The sequence below is a fragment of the Cavia porcellus genome, unplaced genomic scaffold, assembly GCF_034190915.1.
Source record: "Cavia porcellus strain 051 isolate PalLab524CR breed Dunkin Hartley unplaced genomic scaffold, mCavPor4.1 scaffold_4, whole genome shotgun sequence".
In the NCBI taxonomy this organism is placed as follows: domain Eukaryota; kingdom Metazoa; phylum Chordata; class Mammalia; order Rodentia; family Caviidae; genus Cavia; species Cavia porcellus.
This window is the reverse complement of record NW_026947487.1, coordinates 106,062,755-106,081,733: the sequence shown is the minus strand read 5'-3', so window position 1 is coordinate 106,081,733 and position 18,979 is coordinate 106,062,755. Positions and strand designations below refer to the sequence as shown.

General features: G+C 44.5%; 1 protein-coding gene across 1 annotated transcript in view; it reads right to left on the bottom strand.

Annotated features, from left to right (window-relative positions):
* Pdpr (pyruvate dehydrogenase phosphatase regulatory subunit) overlaps positions 1-18,979 on the bottom strand; it is a 44,864-nt gene that overhangs the window by 8,197 nt on the left and 17,688 nt on the right. Inside the window, exons 3-16 of the mRNA XM_023565961.2 lie at positions 18,191-18,324; positions 14,188-14,269; positions 13,929-14,092; positions 13,015-13,136; positions 12,211-12,328; positions 11,361-11,510; positions 10,041-10,233; positions 6,955-7,079; positions 4,800-4,955; positions 4,488-4,621; positions 4,000-4,148; positions 3,555-3,667; positions 2,088-2,182; positions 872-961 (exon numbers count right to left, since the gene is read on the bottom strand). Coding sequence (XP_023421729.2) covers positions 872-961; positions 2,088-2,182; positions 3,555-3,667; positions 4,000-4,148; positions 4,488-4,621; positions 4,800-4,955; positions 6,955-7,079; positions 10,041-10,233; positions 11,361-11,510; positions 12,211-12,328; positions 13,015-13,136; positions 13,929-14,092; positions 14,188-14,269; positions 18,191-18,324 — 1,825 coding nt within the window. The remainder of the gene's footprint in view (positions 1-871; positions 962-2,087; positions 2,183-3,554; positions 3,668-3,999; positions 4,149-4,487; positions 4,622-4,799; positions 4,956-6,954; positions 7,080-10,040; positions 10,234-11,360; positions 11,511-12,210; positions 12,329-13,014; positions 13,137-13,928; positions 14,093-14,187; positions 14,270-18,190; positions 18,325-18,979) is intronic.

Genomic DNA, 18,979 nt, shown 5'->3' with positions numbered 1-18,979 from the left:
GGACAGCAAAGAATTCAGAGGCAGGCAGAAGGCATCTAGCATGTTCCAAGGCCAGCAGAAAACAAAGAGGCAGAGAAGCAACAAGGTGGAAGACAAGCGCAGACCACATCAGGCCTTGCTGGCTAGAGAAGGGCTCTGAAAAGTCGCACAGCCTTGCTTGTAAGGGAAATTAAACATTGTTTCACACCTAACAGACTAGCAAGGGCCTGAAGGCTGACAACTGTGGGTTTATGCAACAAAGAAAAAAGATGCTTCCACACCACAGAATCTGCTATAATAGCCAAAGACTAGAAACACCAAAATGTCTATTACACAAAACGGTGGGGTAGAGCCGGGGCTGTAGCTTAGCAGTACAGCACCTGCCTGACAAGTGCAAGGTCCTAAGTTTGATGCCCACTACCAGAAAAAGAAAAAAGACTGGCTGAGTAAATTATGATTCCACCCTAAGATGCAATACTGTAAGAAGAAGGGCTGGAAATAGCTCAGCAGTAAGCACTTGTCTAGCAGGAGTGAGGCCCTGGTTCAGTCCCCAGCACCACAGAGAAAATGCAAAAATGGGACGCTCTTGCTCCTCAGGTGCACATGCACAACAGTCTCTAGGCGCTGCTGAGTAGAAAAACCAAGACGGAGGACGGTGTCCCTCTGTGGTCTTCACAGGGGCACTAATAACTCCCCCTGAATATGCCTGCACCTGCATGATAATCTCCCTGACATTATGGAAACAAAATACCAATGCAGTGTGTGAGAACTTGTCAGACAGCACTCACCAGTGTAGTTTTATGAAACCTCTTGCATACAGCCTACCTTGATTCCCACAGCCCAGCCAGCCCAGCCCATCCCGAGTCCCGGCCAGGACCCCAGGAACCCTCACCTCGATGGGGATGTACAGCATGAAGCCGGGCTCCCCTGTGTGGGTCATGCTCATCACCCGGATCCCGTTGGCGTAGCCCACACTCATCTCCTGCAGAGGCAGAAACAGCAGTGAGTGCAAACCGGAACCCTCTCCTTGACACCGCACCATATTCACTCTAAGGAGATGCATGTGGATGAGGGCTTCTCATCCTGAAAACAGCATGGCCTGTTCAGCATCTCTTCTCCTGACCACCACAGTGCTAGGAGTGCTGGCCGAGCCCACAGTGGAAAAGGTGGCACCATCTCTGATAAGCACGAACTGTTTCCCTTTCCTAAGTCCTGCTGAAGACTAGGACTGGCCAGGTGTCTTTTCTGGGGGACCCTACAGATGAATCCTTGGCACCTGCCATATAAATGATGGTGCCTGGTGCCCACTGAATACAACTTATTTGCTACCCAGCTCCTCATTTCCAAGGCAGCTCAGGTCCCTGGCGGGAGCTGTCCTGCAAAGGGAAGCAGTGGGTGTCAGGCTGCACAGCAGCAGACCACTGCCAAAGGAAGCCAGGGCAGGCAGGCGAAGCAACTCCCTGAGGGTCTGCTCCTGGAAAACGGGTTTCTGTGGCTTCCTTTCTGCCTCAGGAAACAGGAAACTAAAGATAACTGGTAGATGGATCCCAAATTTGGTTTGAATGTCAGAGGCCCTGTGGTAACTGTGCCACGGTTGAGTGTTCCAGGATGCCCAGTGTCTACTGGGTCCTTGGTGATCAGCTACTACTCAGTTATCATAGCTTTTATTCTGCTGTAAGTTGTTTCACTCAGCTACAGTGGCCACTAACAGGAGAGAAAATATGTGAGTTGCTTAGGGATTCAGCTACACAATTTCTCCTGTGAAGATGCTATGTACTTACAGAAGGGGCCGGGGCCCTGTGTGAGAAAGGAAGCAAGGACGGGGAGCAAAACCTGGTCTGCAGTGTCAGTGTTGTAATCCCCTTAAAATTTTAATCCACTGCAACAGAACTGTAAGGATAGAGATGTGACACTCAGGAAAGCTAACTCACTCCAAAGATTCACCTCTACTAAGTAAGGAAAGTCTCAATGGTGAAAAATAAAAGAATGAGTGATTCTGATGCTTAATAAAGTCAGAACACTGTTGAGGTCAGTGACAATAAGAATATGTATCTGCCACCACTATAAAAATAATCTATCCATTAAAAAAAAACTTTACTAGCACCCACCTTGCAAAATAGAGTTGGGAAGTGGTCTGGAGTCATAGGGGCGTAGGACAGTTCAGACAGCACATCCACAGCACGCGGGCCAATTAGGTTGAGGGCTGCACAGGAAAGAACAAGAGATGTCAGCTTCTGCAGGTGAACTCTCGGGCCGGTGGGAAAGGCTGGTTCAGGACATGACTCTGATGGCCAGCCAGGCCCGAGTGGCAGGACTACTAGAAGGACTCCTCGCTTGGGCAAGTCCAGGGCAGACGCCAAGTCCCCTGACTCTGGCCCACAGGCCTCAGCTGACAGGCCTGCTGATGCGGCTGCTGACGGAGCTCACCTTGGTTTACAGGACAACTGACTGCAGTGAGATGGGGTCAGGAGGCTGAGTCCTGGCCTATCAGACACCTTACGGGCTGGCCCTCCCTACCCAGATTCCTGTGCTCATCCTCTTCCCAGTGTGGCTGGAAATAGCCCCAGTTCCAAGCCAGTACCTGAAGGACAGCTGTCTATCTACTTGGATCTCAAACTAGCTTTTTTTGTTTTGTTTTGGTACCAGAAATTGAACTCACAACCATGCGCTTGCAAGGCAGGTGCTTACGCCGTTAAGCTAAATCCCCAGCTCCTACTTGGTTGGATCTCTAATGTCTGTGACACAGCTTATGCTAGTCAACATGTCAGTCGCTATGAGAATGAACCACCACTTTCACTCAGTAAGATTCTGTAATGTGCCACCCTGGTAACAAGGACTGAGTCCTATTTGCTACTAGTGAGAAATCAAGAGTGAGGCCTGCGGACATCAACATTGGCAGAGGCAGAGTGGGAGAAAAGGAAGGAACCACTCCCCAACAAGGACTGCTGAGAAAAAGCAATTAACATCCTGAAAAATTATGTACTCAAATTGGGTGTCACAGTGCGTACCTGTAATCCCTAGCTCTTGGGAGGCTGAGGCAGAAGGACTGTTGTGAAATCAAGGCCAGCCTGAATTATATAGTGAGACTGTTTCAAAACAAAATAGAAATTGCGTACTCATTGAAAAGGTAAGGAAAAATCTTGCCTGTATTACTTAGGTAATAAGCGTAAGAGATCTTAAATTTTTTTACTTTTTTGAGACAGGGCTCACAATAGAGTCCATATCAGTCCTGAACTCACTTTGTAGCCCAGGCTGGCCTCAAACTCAGTGATCCTCCTGCCTCCACCTCCCGAGTGCTGGGATCACAGGTGTGCACTACTATGCCCGGTTTAAAATTCTTTACTCATTCATCCAACAAACACTTGCACTCCTACATGCTAGCTGTAGGGGAGGTGGCAATAAACAAAATAAACAGAAACCAAGGCACTCACATTGTACTTCCCGGATAATAAAGTGAGGATGTGTTGGGGGCCAGCTATCCATGACCAAAGACCCTCTTTGCCACTCACTCTGACATCATTCCTGACAGCCCTGTATGTCTGCCTCTGTCCCAGCCCCTGCCTGAAGGCCCTCACCTGTGTATTTCCAGGTGACGTCCTCCAGCACCAGGTTGCTGTCCTCAGGCATGTGGTTCCTAAGCCAGGCCCAACAGTGGACCTGTTGGTCAGTTGGAGAGATCATGAAGAAACTGAAAAGGAGACATTGAATCAAAGCCACAGCAGAGAGAGGATTGGGAAACAAGTTCTCATCTAGTTTCAAAGCTCCTGGGCAGATTCTGCAGAATGATCTCTTACATAATGAAAAACAAAACTCAGGCTTCCTATTAGTGCCAGGAAAGACTAATGTGAAGGACGGATCCTCTCCAGGCGGGTGACCAGCCTCTACACTGGCTACTTGCTGGTTACCATAGGGCCTGATGGCTCAGCCGTGACTTCAGGACCCGGTCTTCTAGTCCCTGGGATAAGCAGGTCTCCGAGAAGTGCTTGAGGGGCTCTGCCCTTCAGGGGGCAGCGACCTCACCTGCGCTTGCTCAGGCGCGCGATGCTGCAGTCGTTCTCGTAGCCCCCGGCCTCGTTGAGCATGCCTGTGTGCACAATGTGGCCCACGGGCACGTCCAGGTCGTTGGAGAAGAGGAACTGCAGAACTTCTAATGCCTGGCCGCCTGTAGACTGGAGAGGAGCAAACAAAGCAGGGCAGAGAGCACAGAGCACCTGGTTATTCACACGGCCAATGGCCCGAGTCCTTCTGCAGAAATCCCACAAGCCAGGACCCATGCAACAGTAATTGCAGATTTATTCAATGGTAAGAAGCCACAGGGAAAGCTACTATTGGCTCTTACGGTCAGTGGGCCCCACCAGGAAAATTAAAAACCAGATAAAAGGTGCTACAAATTCAGAAAAATGTGTACAAATGAAACCTGAAAAAGACCAGAGTGCTTACACAATCTACAGGAAGCATCCTCTAAATATGCAGTTTTCTAGTCTATTACTTGGATCCCAAACACTTACTGTGATCTCAAACTTTGTGAAAGAGGACATGTCAATCACACATACTGCCTCCTTACAGCACTTGACTTCAGACTCCACGATGTCAAACCAGTCTGGCTTGTAGAAAGTCTTGCTCTGCTCCAACGAGAGGAGGTCTGCAGAACAAAATAAACCAGAAGGTGCAAACGAAAGGAGGCCCTGTATACTGGGGACTCCTACACTCTTTAGTGTAGCTTAGCAGTCCTTTTTGGTATTTTTCCAGGAATACATCCAACTACATGCATTTACAACAGCCATTCCAAGGGAAAATGGAGCAAAAATGATACTTCTTACCCTTATCAGGTGGAACGAAGTACTTTGGTCTCTCAAATCCATGTTTCTCCATCCATCTGGCCCCTTGAGCATCCAGCCGGTCATACAGAGGAGAAGTACGCAGCTGCCTGCCAGTCTGGAAGTCCCAGCGAGGAACCTTCAGGTCGTATATCAAAGCTAGAACAGATAAGAACAGTCTGTCATAGGTCCAAGTCACATCCTCAGAGCGGAGTACCCAGCATCCACTGGACCCTGGAGACAGTCCTATTCAGGACAGCATCATTTTCAGGCTAGTACAACCTAATTTGTTGGCTATTACCCACTGCAACAGGAATGCTGCAGAAGGGAACTCCTTCTGAGCTGGCGTTACCCCTGTGTAAAACTATCCAGTAGCAACTCGTGCTCTCTAGTGACAATTATACTTCCAAGGTAATACACAGACAGGATGGGAGAGAGGCCCAGGAGAAATCTTGCTCAACTCCACAGCAGAGATGAAGGCGATATCTAAGTGAGACATGGGTGATGATGGAGTGTGAAAAAATGGCACTTGATTTTTTGCCTGTGGTGTTGGGATCTCAGACCTATTACAGACATTTCCTCCTCTCCTGATATCTAACCCATTTCTGAAGTGAAATGGTACATAGCATACCTTGATTTGGTGGCTCTGAAATCTGAGAGGTTGCAATGTATTGTCCCAGTGACATTATTCACATAACAAATCTAGGGTCAGAATTCATTTCTCTTAATGTCCAATCTGCAACAGCAATAAGTAAAAAGAGCCAGAAAGAATATGATCTCTAGTATCTTCCAAAGTCCTGACTTGGTCCAACCAAAGGTACAAACTGGGGGTGGGGAAGGCTGGGAAGCTGAAGAGGAAGAGGCTACGTTAATTCCTTAGTGTCAACCTGTCGGCCTCTTCTGGTACGTTAGGTTCTACTTTTCCTTTCCTCTGTCCTATCATGCTTATAAAAGCTGAGAATCACAGAAGGCCACCAAAAGTATCATATCACCATGGAGAAGCTCAAACACAATTATAATTGGCACAGGTGCTATAGTAACAATGGGTGGGGAAATCTAGAATTACAGTAGTTGGACATCTTCGCTAAGATACTTGCTAAAATTAAACTTAACAGTTAGATATACTGCTGCTGGTCCTTTGTCTTCCATGGATCAAAGTTGTGTGCCACAAGGCAGAGCAAATACTCAGGTGTTAAAGGCCTCAGCATGGATGTTGCTCAGTTACTAAGGCAACAACCCATCTGTAACCAAGAATGGTGGGCACAGCCAATGTAGAAACTTACTTGTGAACATAAACATGCCCCAAATATTTACAAATGATCTGACAAGGTCTGAGAATAGTCCTCAATGTAGGAAAATGAAGTTTAATTTCTGGCACAAACGCTGCCTCTAAAGGCTTGCTGGGAAATAAAGACGAGGTGGAAGGAGTTACAATGAAGAGGCCAAGCCTTCCGAGTTGGAAGACGGCAAGGACGAGGGAAAGGAGAGCAGGAATGAATGCTTTGTATTCACACCAGAAGTGCTTTCTTCTTCTTTTTTTTTTTTACCGGTACTGGGGATCGAACTCACGACCACCTGCTCACAAGGCAGGTGCTTATGCCACTGAGCTAAATCCCCAGCTCGCAGAAGTACTTTCTTAGCTTGCTAGCAAATGACAGACTGACGATGCAAGTCACTCAGAGAAGCCCAAAGCTCTGAGAAAACTTTAGCAAATCCTCTGCCTTGGGAAGAAAACAGTGATCTCAAAAACCAAGAAGGAGCTGGGGGCTGCGGGCCTGGAAACATAGCTCAGTGTTAGAGCATCTGCCTAGCATACGCAAGGCCCTGGACTTGATCCCCAACACTGAAAATAAAAACCCCCAAGTGGGGACTTTTCAAGGCAAACCAGAAAGGAGGCACTGCTAGGAAAATATAGGAAGCGCCTGCAAAGCACCTATAAACCCTACTCTACTTTCCTGTTCCCCAAAATAACAAGGTTCCATATACGAGCAGTGTTCTATAAGTATCACCTGGGGCATAAGGCCACATCCCAGGCCTGAAATCAAATGCCCAATTCAGATCATTTAAGGAACTAAGGAAAAAATCTGTCCTGAATGGTAACACAGGCCACCTGAAAGATACCTGCAGCTAGGAGCAGCGAGGGTGAAGCTTCACTTACGCATCACTTCCATGACCCGGTGCCGCAGAAAGGTGCGGCTGCTCTGGAGGGCTCCGAAGCGCTTCAAGTCTAATTCCCAGACGTTTTCTGACGGGTAACCATGTATTATCCATTCTGCGAGGTACCTGTTTAGATGGGGGACAAATGTCATTGAGGCTTAGATGTGATGCACAAGAGGATAAAAACGTTCCTCATTAACCTGTCATTTGCTAGCAAACTTACTTAAATCACTTCTTCCCTCCTCCCCTAGTTGTTACCTCCTTCTAAACTTGCCTCAGGTGTAGACACAAGAAGGTAAAAACAATGTTCCACAGATCAAGAACCAGCAGAGGGCTGGGCACGTAGCTCAGTGACACAGTACCTGCCCAACAGTCATGAGGTCCTGGGTTCAGTCCCCAGCACAGAAAGGGGAAAATAAGAACCAGTATAGAATCAAAATTGCTTATGTCGCTGCGGACAGTGAACAATTTGGGGTACAATTTACTAAATTTTTCATGCGAAAACAGAGATCCAAGACTATAATCATAGAACCATTAGGAAGATTTTAGTGCTAATTATGTTCCTAGAAAATGTTTAAGACCTAAACCACATCTATGAAGAAACAAGTCCACACATCTACACGTACTCTTATTTACACATGCTGCTTTCTGTAAAGCAGTAGCTCAGGATGCCATCTGATCACATGCCCCACTCCAGATGTTCTCCTGTCACTGTTTTAGAGCTGTTCTGCAAGAGCTCTTCACAAGAAAACCAGCCTTACTCATTGAAAAAGGTTTTTTTTTTTTGGTCTTTTTTGAGATGGGTCTTGCTATGCAGTTCAGGCTGGCCTTGAGCTCACTTTGTAGCCCTGGCTGGTCTCGAACTCGCAACAGTCCTCCGACCTCAGCCTCCCGAGTGCTGGGATTACAGGCGTGAGCCACCACGCCTGGCGAGAAAGCTTTTTAAAATTAAGATTCAATTAACTCCTGGTTTAAATTGCATAGATCCACTTATATACAGATTTTTTTGGAGATTTGCAAAATATCTGAAAAACCTCTCTGAAGAACCATGTCATCTAGATATATTTTTAAAAATTAAGAAAAAGGCTCTCATGAACATAGATAAGTCTGTTTTATCATTTACTACCATAAACACGAATCTATTATTAAAGGTTAATACTTAACATTCCTAAACAAACCATACATGGTGCCATTCACAGTCAAGAGAGACATAAACAAATGTCAAGATGTAGTATTAAACAGTAACTGCATAAATTCACTTCATTAACTGATAATTGCATAGCCACCTCCTCATGCTACTGGGAGTATCCACGTAAAACACCTGAGACGCTGCTCCTTTCTTAGCATCAGCTTGAGGACCCAGAACCTCAATAAAAAAGCTATCTCCTGGTTCCTGAGTACTTTCCCTGTTTACAAGTAACGTACAAAAAGTGTTAACTGACGGTTTAGGATTTCAATAAGGCTTCTGGCCAACAACAGGCCATCAGTAGGTTTTTTGGAGAGTTAAACGTCACACAGGGAATTCACCTCGGAGCAGCCTCCCATTGCTGGGGCCAGTGTCTGTGGCGCAAGAGAGCTGCCACTGCCACAGCTACGGCAGCTGTCACTGCCATCGCACGGTAAGCAGGAGGCAGCAGACATCCACCCGCAGCTCTGCCCACAGCAAGCCCAGTGCTAGGAGTGGTGGCTGGTAGCCTTGGTGTGGTTCAGTATAGGAAATGGATGTGGCTTTGTCAACAGACTGACACTGAGGAAGAGGGATTTGGTGGCTAGCCTGCCATGAAGACCCCTTCTGAGTGCAAGAAATGAGACCAGAGCTTGATGTGAAAGAGAAAAAGGGATAGGGATTTAGCTCAGCGGCATAAACACCTGCCTTGCAAGTAGGCGGTTGAGAGTTCAATCCCTAGTACCGATAAAAAAAAAAAAAAAAAAAAAAAAAAAAAGAAAGAAAAGGTGTTTTAGCCTCCCAAGTGCTGGGATTACAGGTGTGCACCACCATGCCCAGCTAAACATAGAATTTGTAAAAAGTCTGGCTTTTCTCACTGTGTAAGAGTTTTTAAAGGTTTTTAAAATTGTTTTGTATCTGGTCAGGCTGAGATTTTTCAGAACTTTGTTTTTAATTTCTAATAAAAATTTACAAGCCTGGCACAGTGGTGCACACTTAGAGCTCAGCTATTTAGGGGCTGAGAGAGGCAGATCACAAAGTTGAGGCCAGCCCAGGCATTTAGTGAGATGTTGTTCCAAACAAACAAAACGTAAAAAGGGCTGAGGACGGAGCTCAGTGCCAAGGCCCTGGGTTCAGTTCCCTAGTTCGGCTAAGTAAAATGTATTTGTGCATCTATGTGTCTATGTATATATGTATGTATGTCTTAATGGATTTACAGCTATGTGGAAGGGCTGACACCCCTACACCTCAAATTGTTCAAGGATCAACTGTACATACAAAAAGTATCACCGTAACTTGCTGAGGGTGCTGCTACTCAGTAACATTAAGTACATTCACAGTTGTAAAACCATCACCACCATCACTTCCACAACACTTGGTCTTACAGAACTGAAACTGTACCACTTAAACAATGAATTCTCAGTCCCTCCTCTCCTGACAACTGCTGCTGTGCTGTCTCTAGGGAGGTGATCATTCCAGGGACTAGAATTATACAGTATTTGTATCCCTTGGTAACTGGCATATTTTTATTAGTACATAAAATTTTAAATTAAAGCATATTAACCAGTTTGATAGCCTACCTCACTCTCCACACCTGGCTACTTGTAAACCTAAAAATATACACTCAAAAAATCAATATAGTTAATGAAAAAATAGACTCTATTGGGTTGACTTCAAAAGAGGAGTTTCTGGAACAGATTCGAGAGTGACATTTCTGGAATACAGGGATAACTTCTCGTGGTGACGTCTTCAAAAGTGGTAAATCAAATCATTTGATATTTATCATTATCATCATACATATAAACTATATATCCTAACATTGCAGGTGAAATATATTACATAACACACTAACAGGTAACCCTAGCAGGGCAGAGGCTCACAAGCTACTGTGTTCAGAGCTGATGCGGCATGAGGAGACTTACTTTCCAGCTCCTCCACCAAAGGACAGGCCAGCAGAGTTCATCCCTGCTAGGACGAAGTAGCCACGGACCACAGGGGATTCGCCCATGATGCACCTCATGTCCGGCGTGAAGGTCTCGGGGCAGTTCACCAGCTTCATGATCTCCAGTGTCTCCAATTCCGGCATCCGACGCAGGAGGGAGCTCAACAGGGGCTCTGAGCAATAAAAACAAATCCAAACACAGTCCTCAGCTCTACAGAGTTTAAAAACTCATTTCAAGCCCTTCCACCTCTCTTCTCAGTCTCTTGGAAGGAATTTTTCTAACAGCCAGTTAATTGAGTCTTTTATCAAAACAAAGCTGATGAAATTGCAGTACACACCTGCAAAATGCTTGCCATAAAGACTGAGGAAAACATTCTGTAGAAAGGAAAGGCAGCACAGGATAGCAAGTAGTAAACGGGGGCAGAGACAGTAGTCTCAAAGGACTCAGCAGGAACGGGAAGGTTCTTATATGGTACCTGAAGAACATTAATGAAAAACAATGTTTTCAACCAAGTATGGTGGTGTACACTTGTAATCCCAACATTCTGGGAACCTGAGGCAGGGAGATCCCAAATTGAAGCCTAGCATGGGCAATTTAGCAATATCCTATCTCAAAAAAAAACAGTAAAACCAGTCTCAGTGTTAAGGCCCTCAGTTCAACCTCCAGTACAAAACAAAAAGCAGCTGGGCATGGTGACACACGCCTATAGTGCCAGCACACAGGAGGAGAGGCTGAGGCATGAGATCACTGTGAGACTGAGTTCAGCCTAAACTGCATAGTGAAACCTCATCTCAAAAAATAATAATAATAATAATAATAATTCTTTTTTTTTTTTTTTTTTGCCTTTTTCATTTTTATCGGTACCAGGGATCGAACTTCACGACTGCCTGCTTGCAAGGCAGGCGCTTATGCCGCTGAGCTAAATCCCCAGCCCCAATAATAATAATTCTTGAAAATTCTTAGGAAAATATAGCATCTTTTTTAAAAAAATTTTTTATTTATTTAAAGAGAAAAACAAAACTAAACGAAGCAAGACAGTAAAAGGCTAGAAGTAAATATAGCATCTTAACAAATAAAAGGCTCTTTTTTAAAAAAAATTTTCATTTATTTGTGAAATAATAGGGTCTCTCTCATTTGAGATAGGGTCTCACTGTACAATTCAGGGTAGTCTTGAACTCACTATGCAGCCCAGGCTGACCCCCAGACTCAGTGATCTTCCTGCCTCAGCCTCCTGAGTGCTGGGATTACACGCATGTGCCACTACACCCAGCTGACACTGTTACACTCTACTTCACATACCAAAATGATCCCAGTCTTCCTGTAGATTCTGAATTTCCAGCTGGTTCTTGCCCTCAGTAAAAATAGGTTTCGGGTTCTTCTCAAAGCCCCCAGACAAGATGCCACCCTGCCAGTTCCGAATATATATTCTTCCATCAGGGTCCACGATAGCTGAGGATAAAAAATGACACGGGAATAGGGGTACACGAGAAAAACAGATTTAGAGGCAACCAGCTTGCTAAATAGAAACAACACCCATGACAGCTTTACTAATGAAATGGCATCCAATCCACACAGCCATCTGTTACCTTTCACACACCTCTGGAAGTCCAGGAGGATCAATGCACACAAAGTTAGAAGAGATGGGTTCTCCAGCTGTCTCTGCCCTTATCAGGAACTAGACACTTTGCCAAGCCCTCACTCTTAAACTATAGGACTGCCACTGTGCCAAGTGAGTCTCACAGGCAGGGCACTGCACAGCCCTTGGAGGTCTAAGACCCCCACATGACATCACAACCCTCTCCTCCAGTGCTGGGAGCCACTCGACTACCCAAGTTCACGATTCACCTCCAACATTTCTACCCTGATAGCATTCAAATTAAAAACTCAAAGTTGCATCCCAAATAGTCTCAATGACCTGGAATTAGAATTAAACTGGCAAAAAACAGAAGCAAAAAATTGCTTAGCGGCATGCCCACGTGGGCCAGCCTTTCAATGTTATCAGAGAAAAGTTAGAACTGGGTCCGCCTCCCTGTAACACGCTCCAGAAAAGACTCTTTCAGGCACGATCTGTCCTTAGCAGAAAGTCTTCCTTTTCAGAGGACAGGATACTAGCAAGGAGATAGGATTGCAAAAAAGTACAAGTCCTCACTTGGTGTGTTGTTCTGCAGAGGGGTCTCCAAGGGGCGAGTCAGAAGGTAGAAGTGTTCGCAGGCATGTAACGGGATACTAACCGGCTCCTCGTTGGACAGACCCAGCTCGTATGCCCACTACAAATGGACAGATTGATTGGGGGTGGGAAGAGGAACAGAAACACAAGTGAACAAGTTTAGCCTCTTGAAAAGAGATTAATTTCAAGCGGCTTCTGTGTGCTCTTGCTACAGTGGCAGTGCGGGAAGCCAAGATTCAGCCTGCTTTGCTTAGTGCAAGTATTTACGTGGGGAGCAACACTGTACTTCTGAAACCGCAAAAATGACTTTATTCAAAGGAAGACAGACTGACAAGCCAGTCAAAGGAGACCCTCTTAATAAACTACCTGCTCTCAACTCTAAGCCCCAACTACCAACCCTTAAATGAACTTCACATGGCAAAAACTATATTCTAGGTCACCTTTAGACTACAGAGTGGAGGAAAGGGACCAATCTGCTCCAAAAGTTGACACAGTTTAGTGTACTGGAAACAACCCATGGTCCTAACAATAGAACAGCCTAGTATGTTAACTGCAAGGTTTAGAATAAACTATAAAACCACAGAAAGATTCAAAAGGTCAGGAATGGTGAAAGCCCAGTTACATAGGAGGCTGAGGCAGGAGGATCAAAAGTTTGAGGCCATGGGGATGGAGCTCAGTGTTCCCTGGGTTTGATTCCCAGTACTGAAACATTAAAAAAAAGTATCTCTACACCAAAAATCCAAGTTAAATAGGAAAACAAACAACCCAGTACTGCTGTTAACCTACCTGACCAGCACAGTTGACAAAATACTGGCACTCAATCTGTCCTTTATCTGTCTCCACACCAGTAACTTGACCTTTTTTGACCATTACATGAAGAACACTTGTTCGGTCATAAATCTGAACACCTGTCCCAAGATAAAGAGAGTTGGTACATCATCTGCTACCCAGAATTAAGACATCCACAGCACATTCTGTAATCAAAGAAACACTGAAGGAGTAATCAGTGTTTCGGTTTCAAAAACAGAATCCAGCCAGATGTGGTGGCTCATGCCAGTAATCCCAGCACTTGGGAGGCTGAGGCAGGAGGATCACTGCGAGTTCAAGATCAGCCTAGGTTACAAAGTGAGCTCAAGGCCAACCTGAACTGCACAGTGAGACCCTGTCTCAAAAAGAGAAAAAAAAAAAGGAATTATGTCCTGACGTGCTATAAATACCTACTGGCCAAGACTTAAAATAGCTTGTTAACTTAAGAACAGACTTTAATACACAGTAAATTCTGGGAGTCCTCAAACGTGGAACAGGGGGAAAAAGAGTTCAAACAGCAGTTTCTAAACCTTATCTGTCCACATCATGAGTAAGTTGGACCCCCTGGTCACTAATAAGCCTCCCTTCATTCATTCCAACTCCAGGGCACGACTTCCAGCTATGCTTTAACCTTGGAACATCTCAAGTCTAGGAGATGGGGGGTTCCCTTGAATCTGAGATGCATTAATTAGTACTGAAAGTAGTTCCTGAAAAATGTGATAAGGAAAAATGCTTATTAAAAATCATGAGATCCAGTATTCAAAAACAGAAAGCTGAATACCCCAATGAAGATGCTCTCCAACTTGAGTCGGTGTCACTGTGTACTGTAGTCACTTTCTTAAATAACCTCGTCCTTCCAAACCCATGTTAGGAAAACGCAAAAGCCTGCTCACCATTCTGGGAGGCGGCACTTGCCAGGGCCAGGGCCACATCGGCGGAGGACACCACTGCATCCTCAGGAACGTGCATGGCCCCCACCAGGTCGTGCATGTTGAGGAAAGGGTGCAGTTCAGCCACTTTCTTTGGGGAGATGATCTCAGAAGGGATCCCTATAACACTGCCACAGAACACAAGGGGACAATGACATGCAAGGGCCCTTTGGTGGAAGTCACTTTGGTAGGGTCAGGACAGGCCATCTGGCCTCTTACATACTTCAGTCTTGAGTTGACGCGCTTCAGGGAGATCAGCCGGTCTTGTGTTTGGGCCAGAAAGACTGAGCCTGTCCTTACGTAGCCTGTAAGAAAAAGCAGAACTGAGACCAGATCAAGGTACATCGGGATCCACTTGATCTCGCACTTGTCAGGCAGCTCATGTCGTCCCTGAATTCCATGTGCACCTGTGTGCACTGTCCCTGTGAGCTGCTCCTGTCCAGCACTTTGACAACCTTAGGCAGCTTGATGGGATGCACACAACTCGTGTCCACGATGGTGACCAAAAAGTCTGGTAGAGAGGACTGTACACTCTAAAATGTTTGTGTGTGTGTTTTTGAGACAGAGTTTCACTAAGGAGTTCTGGCTGGTCTCTCTTATTTTTTTGGTACTGGGAATCAAACTCACAACCTAGCATTTTCCAAGCAGGCACTGATGCCACTGAGCTAAACCCCTGGCCCAAGTTCTGGCTGTGAATTCACTTTGCAGTTCAGGCTGGACTTGAACTCACAGCAATCCTGTCTCAGCCTTCTGAGTACTAGCATTAAAGGCATGTGCTACCACACCAGGCCTTTGAAATTGTAATTCTTGCTTGAAATGACTACAAGGTTAAATAGTGTTGCTTACAGTTCTCCTGTCTTCTTCATGTAGTTCTTATTTTATCAATACAGACTTGTGAATTCCTATTTTGTGCACTGTGATAATCCACTGCTCTCATCTATTTTCTTGCTCAAATGATCCCAGACTTGCCCCCTAGGAGGTCCCTTCCAGCTGGTCCTATGAATCTCTGACATCTCTCCATCACTTTCTTAGTTTCTGGCCCAGTAGAAATTGCAGGCTCATTACTCCATTATTTTTTTTTGCCCTCCCCAAGAATCAGTCATTTTTTAAAGTAGCTTCTGCATTATCCTCTATGTGATTCTGTTCTGCAAAAAGAAATGGATGCCTGTTGTATATGAGGTGGGGATTGTGCTGCGGATCAAACCCCACTAAACACATCCCAACCCCTCCTCACGTATTTTCTTATTTTTTTCTATTTAACAGCATATCACAGAAGTCATTCCATAGCAGTTCAGAGATATTCTCCTCATTTTATTTCACCTATCTAGTAGTCTTGTGTGTAATGTACTATCTTATAAACTAGTCTGCATTCAATGTTTTTTCTTTTTGGTCTTGTTTTGGTACTGTGGATCAAACTCATGACCTTGCACTTGCCAGACAGGCGCTTACACCACTAAGCTAAATCCCCAGCCCCTTCTTTTGGTCTTTTTGAGACAGGGTTTCACTATTCAGCTCAGGCTGCCCTGGAGCTCACTTTGTAGCCCAGGCTGGCCTCAAACTCCTAGGGATTCTTCTTGTCTCAGCCTCCTGAGTGCTGGGATTACAGGTGTGTGCCACCATACCCAGCTCTTGCATTCAATTTTGTAGCCTTACACATATACTTACATGTTGTAATAGTCTGCATGTATATTTTGGTACAAAACATTAGGTAGAAAAAAACAAGATCTATAATAACATGTTTAATAGATTTTTAGTTTTTAACATATGAACCTATATAAGACACACTAAAAAAAAAAAAAAAGTCAATCATAGGGCATATGCTGATAAGTCCACCACTATGGGTACAAGAGCCTGGGCAATTTAGAACTGGGAACTGTGGGATAAAACTCCTTTCATGTGCGTTTCCAAACTTAGAAAGTAAAAAAAGAATAACTATAGATATAGCTCAGTGCAAAGGGCCTTGGGTTCAATTCCTATTAAGTCTTTTGGTGGGTATTCAATAGGGAGAAAGTTTCCAATTTTTATGTCTACATTGTTCCCATTTATTACACAACGTATATTACACAGAGGATAAAGCTATGTAACTACTCATGTATTATAATATATTTATTACAGCATAGCAGATATGTCTAAAATTTTTATTTCTTATGTTTTCTTTTTTTGAAACAGGTCTAAGCTGGACCTGAGTTCCTAACTTCCTGCCTCTGCCTAAATGTTGAGATTATGTGCAGAAAAATTAGCTTGCTGGGTGTGGAGGTGCACACTAAGAATCCCATCACTTGGGAGGTGGAGGCAGGTTTGAGGTTTGAGGCCAGTGTGGGCTACAGAAGCAAGTTCAAGGCTAGCCTACACTACACAGTAAGACCCTGTCTCCAAAAAACAAAGCAAAACAGGGCCAGGTTTTTAGCTCAGCAGCATAAATGCCTGCCTGGCAAGCACAAGGTTATAAGTTCAATTCCCAGTACCAAAAACAACAAAGCAAAACAAAAGACCAAAAAAAAAAAAAAAAAAAAAAAACCAAAGAAAGAAAAAGAAAAACCAGCTTAATATTGCTGTATCTAAAAAAAACATGTATTACTGTTTCTATGCCTGTGTAGGTTGGTGATGTTGCTCAGAGGTAAAAGCACTTAGAAAGGCCTGGGGTTCAGTTCTGGTACTCCCCCAACACACACATGCACACACATGTACCCATGAAGCACAACTATAATCCAGCAGTCAGAAGGCTGAGCAGGAAGACTGCCCCATGTTTGAAGCTAGCCTGGGCTACATAATGAAGAATTCAAGGCCAGCCTGAACTACATAGTGAGACTTTATCTCAAAAAAAAATTTTTTTTTCTTTTTGGCTGGGAATGTAATTCAGTTCAAAGGTCCTCCAATCATCAGCACCACATACAAAGAGGCAGTAACACTTCTCATGGTAGTGCAGATGCACACAGCACGGGTTAACAGAGAAAGCTCTGTGTCACTGAAGCCCCCAGGCTCTCTGTGTCAGTGGTCCTAGGATGGGAGTGACAGATGTGGACAATACCTTTACACTCCCTCACCAGATTTCCTATCTGCTCCCCATACCCATACCCAACTTGTCCCACAGGCATCAAAAACAGTCAGGACAAAGCAAGGGTTCTAGGCTGTGACCTAGAAGTAGCAGCAGACTAGTCTGTCAGAGAGGAAGGCTATGACCCAGATCCCTTGGAAATGGAGCCAAGTGACTAATGCTAAGCTCACCAAAATACTAAATATGGACCAGTGAACAGGAAGTTAGCTACACCATCTCTAGGCCATTCTGTGGACTCTCCTGCAGTTCAAACCCTAGTTGATACAATAATTCAAGTACCCTGTTGACATCAAACTCAGCCTATCTAAAAGGGCCTATTTCCCTCCTGCCCAGGCTGCAGCAGGGATCTTCCACAAAGATTCAGACAATACAACAGAACCACTTTTACTAAATTCCCTCCAGGGTCTTTGTCTCAAGAGGAAGTAAGACCAAATTCAGTGACACTGCAGGGTATCCTCTGATGTCACCACCAGAGGACATGGCAGAGAGGGAGGCAAGGCAAAGTGGTTTCATCAGCCAAGACAGCAGGTGGGCATGGCTTGGGCTTCTGGCTAATCCATCACTTTGTGACAAACTGTCTGTCTCTCTTTCCACTTATTATCAAATGGAATCACACTACTGACTAGGATTCCTGTTCCTCAAACAGTTCCTACTTATCTTGGTGCTGTTTAACTTATAATAATTCCCTTTTTCCTTTCCCTTCTAATTACATAAATAACAAGAAACATATGTCTGTGGTTTATAATAGTAATTGGAACGTCAGTGGGTTAAACTATGCCTTAACTGTCAAATACCTGAACTTAAATTCTCCTCTTTGTTCAGGAGGCAACTATTGCCATTTTCTATATTTACATGAGTAAAATACATAGGAAATGGCCCAGGAATTATATTCTAGGTTCAAGCCCCAGCAACAGGAGAAAAAAAAAGAATTACAGGATCAGAAAAAAAAAAAAATGGGATTGGATTCTCTCATTTTAAAGACAAGGAAACTAAAGACAACTCAGTAACCTCTGTGACTTGTCCTTGGTAAGACCCTGGCTGGTAGCACAGGCTGGACTAAAATCCAAGTCTTAGGGACTAAACCACAGACAAACCTAGTATAAGACCAGATATCATAAATACTAAGAGTCTGGGGTCAGGCAGAACAGTAAATAGCAAATCACTTGCTTACCTGTTTGGATCCCTGTTTCTTGCTCTAGTTGTTGGTAGAGTTTGTTTGAATAGTCTGCCATTTTCTGCTCGATGGTCAAGTGCCTGGCAGTGCTCAGGATGCCAGCACAGAACCTGGTAGAGCCAGCGGCCAGCCTGCAGGATGGATGGGTGCACAATGGTATTAGGCAGGCTCAGGTATCTATGAATACAAATTCAAGGTTCCTCATTACAGTATTATCTGTAATATCAGAAAATGGAAATAGGCCTGAGTTTACTTACTCAGCCAGTGCCCATGAAGCTTGGCTTTGATCTCCAGAATCAACCCGAAAGAAAAAGTGGCAGGAAAGAAGAGAGACAAAAGACAGAGGAAGAAAAAGAAAGAAACTCAGCTATACACTGAGTGAGACTGATAAAGATTTTGGAGATCGGGGCTGGGGATTTAGCTCAGCGGCATAAGCGCCTGCCTTGCAAGCAGGCAGTCGTGAGTTTGATCCCCGGTACCGATAAAAAAGAAAAAGACAAAAAAAAAAAAAAAAAAAGATTTTGGAGATCATGTACATAGTGGGATACCACACAGAAAGAAAAGGGAATTTCTACACTAACATGGGATAATCATAGTGAAAAAAGAAAGTAAAAAGCAGTGCTGAAGTCTGTTACAGCTCATATAAAAGGGAAAATAAATCAACATATATATATAGATATAGATATAGATCACATGCCAAGTGATACCCATCTGCTTATAGTATTTGCGCAGGGAATGTACCTGGAACTTAACTTGCTTCTAGGGTAGGAAACTTGTAGTCAGAGA